General features: G+C 39.6%; 1 protein-coding gene and 1 long non-coding RNA gene across 3 annotated transcripts; both read left to right on the top strand.

Moving 5' to 3' along the window:
- The first annotated feature begins 4849 nt into the window (after positions 1–4849).
- LOC112181446 (syntaxin-71) lies at positions 4850–7486 on the top strand. The gene is made up of 9 exons (XM_024319786.2): positions 4850–5165; positions 5352–5477; positions 5745–5913; positions 6024–6109; positions 6338–6406; positions 6499–6543; positions 6641–6703; positions 6818–6894; positions 7162–7486. Exons 1-9 carry the CDS (start codon positions 5007–5009, stop codon positions 7172–7174), a joined length of 807 nt encoding a protein of 268 aa, XP_024175554.1. The 5' UTR covers positions 4850–5006; the 3' UTR covers positions 7175–7486.
- Positions 7487–7944: 458 nt separating this feature from the next.
- On the top strand, positions 7945–10098 carry LOC112183014. Of its 2 annotated transcripts, XR_005805052.1 has the most exons (5): positions 7945–8381; positions 8585–8654; positions 9037–9445; positions 9592–9671; positions 9938–10098. It is a non-coding gene; the product is annotated as an uncharacterized LOC112183014 (long non-coding RNA). The 2 variants fall into 2 exon arrangements; XR_005805051.1 differs by having other exon boundaries at positions 8585–9445.
- Positions 10099–10311: the final 213 nt, after the last annotated feature.

Below are 10311 nucleotides of genomic sequence, written 5' to 3' on the forward strand. Positions count from 1 at the left end.
TCAGGAGAATATTACATGGTACCAGAAAGAGAAGGAACTTGAGCAGGTTCATGCATTCTTGAGAGGACTTGATGCGAAACATATATAATAGTGCCAAGGGAGAGTTGCTCAGAATGCCAGACCCTCCTACCTTGACCACAGCTTTTACATATATTCGTAAGGATGAATCTCAACAAGAAAGTCTCAAACAGGCACAAGTTGAAGTTTCTAGCCTAGCCATTCAAGCAGCAGCACCTTTACTCCAGCAGCAGTATTCGGTCCCACTTTATCAACAAGGACCTCCACCAGGTTTTGCCCACCGCCCTCGTCCTCAGTGTTCTTATTGCGATGATATTGGGCATGTTCGAGAGACTTGTTAGAAACTGCACCCGCATCTTAAACCTAAAAAGCAAGGTTATCGTCCTAAGGCAAAAGCAGCTACAGTTCAATTGGTTCAAGAACCCGATTTCTATGGAGTGGCTGGACAAGATCATCATACGGCAGGTGGGGCTATTCCTACAGCCTCTATAACTGGTAGTGGTAAGATTGGTATGGCTTTAAAGGTTTCTAACTTTGTTGGTTCTGATACATGGATTATTGATTCTGGTGCCTCTGACCATATGACTTATGATAAATCATATTTTACTGAATTGTTTTCGCCACCAGTGTCCTATGTCACCAATGCCAATGGTGAGGCTTTTCCTGTGTTAGGGTCAGGGTCAGTGCGTATCACTCTCACTTTAGAACTTCATAATGTGTTATATGTGCCTAACTTGTCTCATCACTTGATATCTGTTCCACAATTGAATACTGAGTCTAAATGCTCTGTAACCTTTTATCCTATGTATGTGATTTTTCAGGATCTTCTCACCAGGGAGTTAATCGGTCGGGGGTATCTGAAGGGCAGGTTGTTCCATCTGGATTAGACATACGCAGGGGAGAAACCAGGAGCACAGTCTCGCGCCACTTTGACTTCGAATTCTGATAAGCTAAGTGAAATTTGGTTGTGGCATCGCCGTTTATGGCATCCATCTTTTAGTCTTCTGAGAAAAGCCCTGCCTACTCTGTTTATTGGTGTGGATGAGTCTGCTTTACATTGTGAAACATGTGTCTTGGCCAAGAGTCATCGTGCTACTTATTCTCCTAGTATTTCTAATAAAAGTGTTATTCCTTTTGAGTTGATTCATTTTGATGTTTGGGGACCTTCTAGAGAACCCACTGTGTCCGGTATGAGATATTTTGTGTTGTTTATTGATGATTGTATGAGATTGTCATGGGTTGCTCTTCTTAAAACCAAAGATGAAGTCTTTCTAGCTTTTCAAACTTTTCGTACTCTTGTTCAAACACAATACCATAGCACCATTAAAGTCCTTCGTTCTGACAATGGGGGAGAATATGTTAATCATGTTTTCCAAGAGTTTTTCAAAACCCATGGGATTGTTCACCAAACCACATGTCCACAAACACTAGAACAAAATGGAATGTTTGAAAGGAAAAACCGTCATTTACTTGATATGGCTCGTGCTCTTCTCTTTAGTGCTCATATGCCTAAGTATCTTTGGGGCGATGCTATTCATGCTTCCTCCCATCTTATCAATAGTCTTCCATCTAGTGTCCTTCAGGGGAGAATTCCATTTGAGGTTCTTGCATCTCATGTCTCCTTACCTTCATTTCATAATCTTCCAACTCGTGTCTTTGGTTGTGTGGTTTTTGTCCATATTCCTAAAACCCAGCGGTCTAAGTTGGATGACTGAGCGCTTAAGTGTGTGTTTGTGGGCTACGGAGGTTATCAGAAAGGGTACAAATGCTATCATCCAGTCCCCCAGAAAGTACTATGTCACTATGGATGTTACTTTCTTTGAGGACATGAGTTATTTTGCCTGCTCAGATACAGCTCTTCAGGGGGAGAATTCATATTTTGAAGAGCTGTATCATGGAGAGGGGGAGGAATCAGAAGCGGAGAAGAAGTCGCACAGGTAGGAGGTATTTTGACGGATCCAGTTGAGAGCATCAGCTCATCATCTCCAGAGGCAGAAGCTCCAAACATCCAGACACCAGTTTCAATCATTGAAAATGCAGTTGAAGACACAACTGCCCCTCCTGACATCACTTCTACCCCTGACCCACAACTTCCTGATACTGAAGATCACTCATTTGAGGTATGTCCACCCACTGGTACTAGCAATAGTGAGTCTAATGTCGAGTAATATGTGTTACCAAATAGGACCACTCGAGGTCAATCAGCCAAAAGATATGAACCTACTCGTACTGCCAAATCAAAATACCTAGTAGCCAATTATATGTCCACTAGGAGGTTGTCTAAGTCATATGAATAATTTGTGAATCAAATATCTGTTGTATCAGTACCTAACAGAGTGTAGGATGCATTGGGGGATCCAAAGTGGAGGAAGGCAATGGAGGAAGAGATGGAGGTGTTGCAGAAGAACAATACTTGGCAACTTGTGCCTCCACCACAAGGCAAGAAGGCTGTAGGTTGTCGTTGGGTGTTTACTGTGAAACATAATGCAGATGGATTAGTGAATCGGTACAAAGCACGCCTTGTAGCAAAGGGGTTTACTCAGACGTATGGTATAGACTACGATGAAACATTTGCTCCTGTTGCCAAGATGAACACTATTCGTGTTCTGCTCTCGTTTGATGCTAGTTTAAACTGGCCACTCCGACAGTTTGATGTCAAAAATGCATTTCTTCATGGAGAGTTAGCTGAGGAAGTGTACATGAGCCTTCCACCTGGGTATGTAGTTGCTTTTCCTGGTGATTTTGTATGCAAATTGAGAAAGTCTCTGTATGGTCTCAAATAGTCGCCTCGTGCTTGGTTTGAGAGATTTTCATAGTTCATGCGGAAGGTTGGTTACAAACAGAGCAACTGATCAGATCATACCTTGTTCCTCAAGCACCAACAAGAGAAGGTAACAGCTCTAATTATTTATGTGGATGGTATGGTAATCACCGGCAATGATACTGTTGAGATGGATAGACTGCAGAGACAACTAGCCTCTGAGTTTGAGATGAAGGACTTGGGTGAACTTAAGTACTTCTTAGGAATTGAGGTAGCCAGGGGGAGAGAAGGGATCTACCTGTGCCAAAGGAAGTACGTTCTTGACTTGCTGACAGAGACAAGTTTGTTGGATTGTAGACCTATTGATACTCCTATTGAGCAGAATCATTATTTAGCTGAGTATCCAGATCAGGTACCTACTGATCGAGCTCGCTATCAGAGGTTAGTTAGGCGCTTAATTTATTTGGCTCATACTAGACCAGATGTTGCATATGTAGTGAGTGTGGTAAGTCAGTTCATGCATAACCCGAGTGAGAGTCACATGGATGCTGTTATGAGAATTTTAAAGTATCTGAAGTCAGCTCCAGGAAGGGGAGTATTTTTTTCTAAATACAACGACCTCCTTGAAGTTTGTAGCTTTACATATGCAGATTGGGCTGGAAATATTACAGACAGGAGGTCAACATCAGGTTACTTTACATTTGTGGGAGGTAATTTGGTTACTTGGAAGAGTAAGAAACAGAAAGTTGTGGCATGATCTAGTGCTGAGGCCGAGTATAGAGGTATGGCTCACGGAGTGTGTGAATTGCTGTAGCTGAGAAATCTGTTACGTGATCTGGGTTTCAAACTCAAAAGTACTATGCAGTTATATTGTGAGAACAAGGCAGCCATTGACATATCACAGAATCCAATACAACATGATCGTACTAAGCATGTGGAGGTTGATCGTCACTTTATAAAAGAGAAGCTAGATGCCAAAATTATTAGCTTTCCTTTTGTTCCATCTGAATAGCAACTCGCAGATATACTTACCAAAGAAGTTTCCAGGAAGGCGTTTTATGACTCACTAAGCAAGTTGGGCATGGTTGATGTGTATGCACCAACTTGAGGGGGAGTGTTAGCATGAGTCATAACTTAACGTTAGGAATAGAATATATTGTAATTATTTCATAGTTAGTACTTACCTGTTATATTCATGTACTCTTCTTTATATACCTTCATTGTGAGATGAATAATATATATCAGACAATTCATTCTCTCAATCTCGTTATATTTAACTTGTTATCAGAGCGGGTTATCCACGTGTGCATGCCAAACGGCCACACGAGCTCCACGTCACCCAAGTTGTCCACATGTATGACTTGAAAATTCGCCACACGTGCGGGGGCATGTTGAGAATATATACATCTCACATGGGAAAAATGTGACCTTGCCTATTGTTAATGTTTAAAAGTCTAGCGATAGCTGGACCTTAGTTAACGCTGATCCGGCGGGCGGATCGATACCTTTGTTGTGAGTGGTTCCCGTTACCTGTCAAATAAAATACAATGGGCGTCAGAGGGAGACCGCGCCGGGCGGTCTTCAACTCTCCGATGCCTAAGTTAGTCAATGTATTTATGTTGACAAAGTGACAGTAGGTAAGTATTGAATGCGTAATAAATGAGGAGAGAGGAGAGAACCTTTTATAGGTGAGGAAGAGGATGATCTTCTCTTTGTTTTCGATGTGGGACTGATGTGCTTCAGTTCCCAGTTTCAGTAGCTTCTGATGCCATCTTGACACGGCGCGTGGCGGCGCGTCGGCGGTGCTTTGGGGTTGATCCGGGGCTCAGGCGGTAACCCGGCTAACTGTCTTTACGCCAGTCACTCATATGGTGGGCGTTGGTACCCCTGGTGGTACCATGAGCGTGGCTCATTATAGCTAATTATGCTTGCAAATGGACATGTATGTACACCTATAAGTTTATAAGGGTTTGGGCCACTTCATCCATTGCCAATTGATTTTGGATGTAAAACCAGATTACTTTATCAGGACAAAACAAACAACGTTAGAATCTCCGCCGTACCCTTCGGAATTAGAATCAGATTCTCTCTCTGTCCGTTTTTCGTCTTCTTTCTCTTTCTGACTTCTGAGTTTCTGAAGCCAAAACTGTCAGTGCAGCATCGGTTACACCTTCATAGGAACAAAGAGACATCCAAGTCAGTCGCCAAAACAAACAGAGTTTTTGAGATGAGTGTGATCGATTTGATCACGAGGGTTGATACGATATGTAAGAAATACGAGAAGTACGACATCGATAAGCAAAAGGACCTCAACAATGTCTCTGGCGGCGACGCATTTGCTCGTCTCTACGGCGTCGTTGAGGCCGACCTTGAAGCTGCTCTTCAGGTCTCTCCATCTCTAGCTCTTGGTTTCCTAGTTAACGGTTTTGAATTTTTTGTTCTTAAACATCAAAGTTGGTAGTAATAAAATGAGGTTTTTGACTTGGGGTAAAATTTTCTGGAACATGAACATCAAAGTTTGAATCTTTTTTTCTTTTCTGTTACTTTGTCACGGTTTTTTATGATGCTGTAGAAATCGGAGACTGCGGCAACTGAGAGGAGCAGGGCTTCTGCGGTTGCTATGAATGCGGAAATTCGACGAACCAAGGCTCGATTGCTTGAGGAGCTACCCAAATTGAGAAGACTTGCTCCTAAAAAGGTTTTCTTCTTTCTAGTTTTGCTACTTATTTTGTTAATTCAAGGTTGTGTCTTTGTTTGACTTGATATTATAGTTTTTCAGTCCAAAGAACCATTTTTCTGGCTTAGAACCTTAATTAACACATTAATCCAGAAAAAGACTTGATGTGCATTTCATGTATGATGTATAGTTATATATGCACTGTTCTGCTTGTTGATAGATAGCTTGATACTATGCCCCATTTTATGGGAATAATTATTAAGAATTACATTCCTTAATCATGCATAGGTGAAAGGGCTTTGGAGAGAAGATCTTGAAGCTCGGAGCGATTTGATTTCTGTACTGCAAGAGAGGATAGAAGCAATACCTGATGGATCAACAAGTGGAGCTAAACAAGCCAGTGGTTGGACAGATTCAACCTCGTCGTATGCAGGCATTAAAATTGACTCAACTTCAGGTGTTCAATTCTTCAAGCTTATTGTATCAAGGTTTCTATGGATGAGAGACCTAATTAATTAAGTCCTTAATTTTACTTACTTTAGAATTTCTTTACTGAAATTACATCAGATGGGAGATTTGATAGTGAGTACTTCCAACAAACTGAGGAGTCAGATCGCTTTAGAAATGAGTATGAAATGCGAAGAATGAAACAGGCAAGTATCAGTAAATAGTTGAACAAACTCATTCCGATGGATATGCTCGACTTAGATGCTTAATCTTAAAGGGCTGGAGTGTAAGCTCCTGCTGTAAAGTTTCATTTCATTGCTATACTTGGTTGGAAAACTGTGATTGGCTCTTGAAGTTTGGAATTGTTGGTCAGTTTCTCTCACATAGCTTATGCTGAAAGCCTTACATGGGAGTTAAATTGTGATTTCATACAGGATCAAGGTTTAGATGTTATAGCAGAAGGGTTGGACACATTAAAACATATGGCCGGTGACATGAATGAGGTTTGTTCTAAGTTTTAACTATTTCATCCAGTTCACTTTTTTTTGGTGTCCTTCCTGTTATAAATTATTAATCAAATTTTATTTCTGTACAGGAAATAGATAGACAAGTGCCTTTGATGGATGAAATAGATGATAAGGTAATGATCCGTGTGCCTTCTAATTTTTCTTCTATTGGCTTATGTATTTTCTTTGGTTTTACTGAGTTGATTAAGTTCCATTTCGACATCATTCCAGGTTGAGAGGGCAAATGCTGACCTTAAGAACACCAATGTGAAACTCAAGGATACCATAATCCAGGTAAACTATGCATTATGTGCATTTCCCTAATAAATCAAGATATGTGCAATACAATTCCTTATCCCTCTTTCTCTGTTTCCCCTCACTCACACCTTTGTTATGACCCTGTTTCAGCTTAGGTCCAGCCGGAACTTCTGCATTGACATTATACTCCTGTGTCTAATTTTAGGAATCGCGGCTTATCTGTACAAGTAAGTTTGATGTGTTTGCTGCACTAACATCCAGTTTAGTCCACTGCTAATGTGAACTCTAGTGGTCGTACTGCCTGCTCTCTGTAGCTACACCTAGAAATTTCAAACTAAATAAAAATCTTCATAAGATGATGGGTGATGACCCTCTAGAACATATTATAATTGAACAAAAATGCCATAACTATCATTTATTTGTTAATATCAAGCCTTTGGCCTTTAATCCTTCTTCCGTTTTTAAAGAAACTAATTTCTTGTTCTCTATTGTAGTGTGTTGAAGTGACTTTGGTGATCCATCAAGTATTTCCCCTAGTTCTCTACTATGGTCTGCCTGTTTACTCAATTTCAGTGCTGATGGATGATGGTATACAATACATATACATTTGGTTTAAGAAATTGCACAGCGAAACGGCCCAAACCATTATTGAGCTTCTGAATTGGTACAATGGTAACATTGCCATGGTGTGCAATCCAGGGCACACAAGATTTGTATTCTGTCTTCTAGAGCTCTTTTATGGGTGTAATCACATAATATAAGTGACATGGAACCTTCATTTATTTGATTTATGGAACATGTTTGTCAAGTCACGCTATTTTTGCTTCAACTGTGTTTTAATTCAAAGAGCTATTAGACCATTGAAGTCATGCAAGTCAATAGGTATTTCTCTCCTTTGGCAAGCTAAGAAGGTTATAGATTTATGGAAGCTTTCAATTACTTGACTGTATCCCATGAAGAATTGTATAGTTCGGCTACTATGTGAGATATTGAGGGAAACTAAGCCATCCAATTTTCTTACACTACAAGAAAAGTGATCATTCACGACGCGAGATTTACGGCGTGCATTAAATTTGTGCCGTGAATGAGTATTATTTACAATGATTAATAAAAGCATCCCGTGAATGATACTTTTCAATTATATTTTTTACAGCGTGCACATGGGCACGCCATGAAACTTGCAATATTGTTTTCAATTAAAGACGTGCTCTCCTTGTATGCTGTGATTCGGCTAAAAGCGCCAAAATTTTAGCCAAATATTAAACTTCCCTCTCTAATGAAAAAGGGATAGAAGGCCGATCAAACTCTGCTCACTCTCCCTCTCCCTCTCAAAATTTAAATCTCCTCCCGCTACAAAACCCTAACCATTGTCGCTGCTCCTTCTCCTCCACTCGCAACCCAATCCTCGCCGCCTAGCCTTCCCTCCTCGTCTTCTCCGGTGAAACCGCCTTCAACGGCGTCGTCGAGGAGCTCAAGAACTTCACCACTCGCGTAGCCCACGTGCTTCCTGTTTCGCGTGACGGAGGAAGCACTGCCGAGATTGTCCGGTAAAAGCACCTCTGAGGCTATCGCCATCTGGCAATTGCTTGGCCTGCCAAAATCTCAAACCAGCTGTCCACCTCCGTCAAAATCAAGTCGCTTTCCGACCTCTCGATTATCAAATCGGCCTCAACCTTCACCTCTGCCTCGCCTTCGCTCCTTGCAGCTCAGTTCGGTAAGTAATCGAGGTTTTCAATTTGAATTTTTTTTTTTTGAATTTGATGCCAACATTCGTTCAATTTAATCCATTTGTATGTGTTATTTGGTCGATTTGGATTGTATATCAGTTTGATTTGATTCTTTTCTTTTAAATTTACTGAATTGCAATTTCAAGTTTGAATTTTGATCGCCTACTTGAATTTGGTGAATTTTGTTCAGGTGATCTTATATTCCGTGCAGAAAAGAGACCTTCCTTGATCTTATTACTTTTGATCTGGCCGAGTTCCAGGTGATCATGTAGAGGATCATTTAGATAGATCATAGAACAATATTCTTCCACAGTTTTGACAATTAATATACTGTTTCGTGTGAATTAGTTGGAGTTGATAATTCTAGTGGACCATTTATGATTTCTGGTAGCATAGTATTTGATATTTTGATTGATGTATACTAAGATAGTGTTTGATTGCTTTATACTACTACAATCCAACTATCCAAGTACTGTATTTAGCTCTACTAAGGTAATGTACTTGGGTCTTAGCAAAGGGAAATGAGATGAGGTTCTTGGTTTCAATATTCGACTGTTTGGTGAATTGGTCTCAATTTAGTGATAAACAGAATCATGAAGTTTCCTATTCCTATATGAATGTACCATTTTCTTTCTTTGGCAGTTTACAGAAGGTGGCTAGGAGCTCTGAGTACCAATTGGACTAGAGTGAGATCAGCTCATGGGACTAGTATCCCTCACATCCCATAACTAATCATTTTGATTTTTTTGTTTAGTTTATGTAGTTATTCGCATTTCTGTTTATCAGGACCATATACAAATGTGAAATCCTCTTTGTTTCTTATATAACATGAAACTCTGAGTATCTTTGTCTCTGCATTATGGGTAGATTTTATGTTAATATCAGATGCAGGACGAATATATGTAGCACATCTTTGAACTTTATCAACTATATTTAGTCTTCTAAGATACTAATATGGCAGGCTTTGTACACCACATAGCTAACTCAAAAGGCAAAGAAGTATCATGATGGTTTCTTGCAACTAGCAATTACTGGGTCTCATGGAAAGCAGGTTGACTTATCTTGCTATCCTTATATCATTCTCCATAAGTTCTATCTATTTATTTGTTAATCTCAATAAGTGACCATCCAATCTTATGTAGCATTTATATCTCACCAATTTAAAAGAAGAAATAATGAGTTTGACTATGTCTACAGGGAAGCAGTTTTTTTAAAAAGAAAAAGTAGATCTTTTCTTTCCTCCAGATTTTGCAGATGATTTCCCAGTTGCCATGCAGGTATGGAATCTGCTGATGCTTCTTACTCATCATGGTTATATATTATACTATAATATATATAGTACACATGCAGATTTAAGTTTAATTTGTTAAATGCGCTTGTCATGGTTTTAAATTGTGTTTGTCATGGCTTTTTCCTCTTTCTTAGTTGCCTTGTTTAAAGGTTGCTAAATTGTCTACTAAAAGAACATTGCTGAATGGAGTTTTCTTATTACTTTTATTGTTGATTTGGTCGATATACAGTGATAACTGATAAGTGTTTGCAGGAGGTTCAAAGGTCGTCATGCAGCTTGAAGCCCCATTGAGAGGAGTGGCACCAATGTTGACAGCAATATGTTTGGCTCCATCACTTCTGGCAACAGATTGAGTTCATGTGTTTGTTTTAGTGAATAGGTTGAAAGCTAGAATGCAGTTTTCTGTAGATTAGGATCAATAGGTATTGTTATTATATATATATATATATATATATTCTTACACTTCAATTGATTTTGTAATTGAAGTGGATTATTAACATTCAATGAAGTGTTCCATTCTTTGTTCTACTCTTAGTTTTGTTATACATGTTTTCCTGGCCAAATTAATTAAATTTTTTTTTTTTTGAAATCAAAATGACATTTACGGCATGCACGGCGGGCCGTAA

Source organism: Rosa chinensis, chromosome 1, assembly GCF_002994745.2.
Source record: "Rosa chinensis cultivar Old Blush chromosome 1, RchiOBHm-V2, whole genome shotgun sequence".
Classification (NCBI taxonomy): Eukaryota; Viridiplantae; Streptophyta; class Magnoliopsida; order Rosales; family Rosaceae; genus Rosa; species Rosa chinensis.

Bases quoted from the DNA above. Each gene is read 5' to 3' on its own strand.
- LOC112181446 (XM_024319786.2), top strand. From the start codon at position 5,007: ATGAGTGTGATCGATTTGATCACGAGGGTTGATACGATATGTAAGAAA. The intron at 5,478-5,744 runs GTTTTCTTCTTT...AATCATGCATAG, and splicing joins GAAGACTTGCTCCTAAAAAG to GTGAAAGGGCTTTGGAGAGA. The intron at 6,110-6,337 runs GCAAGTATCAGT...GATTTCATACAG, and splicing joins AAATGCGAAGAATGAAACAG to GATCAAGGTTTAGATGTTAT.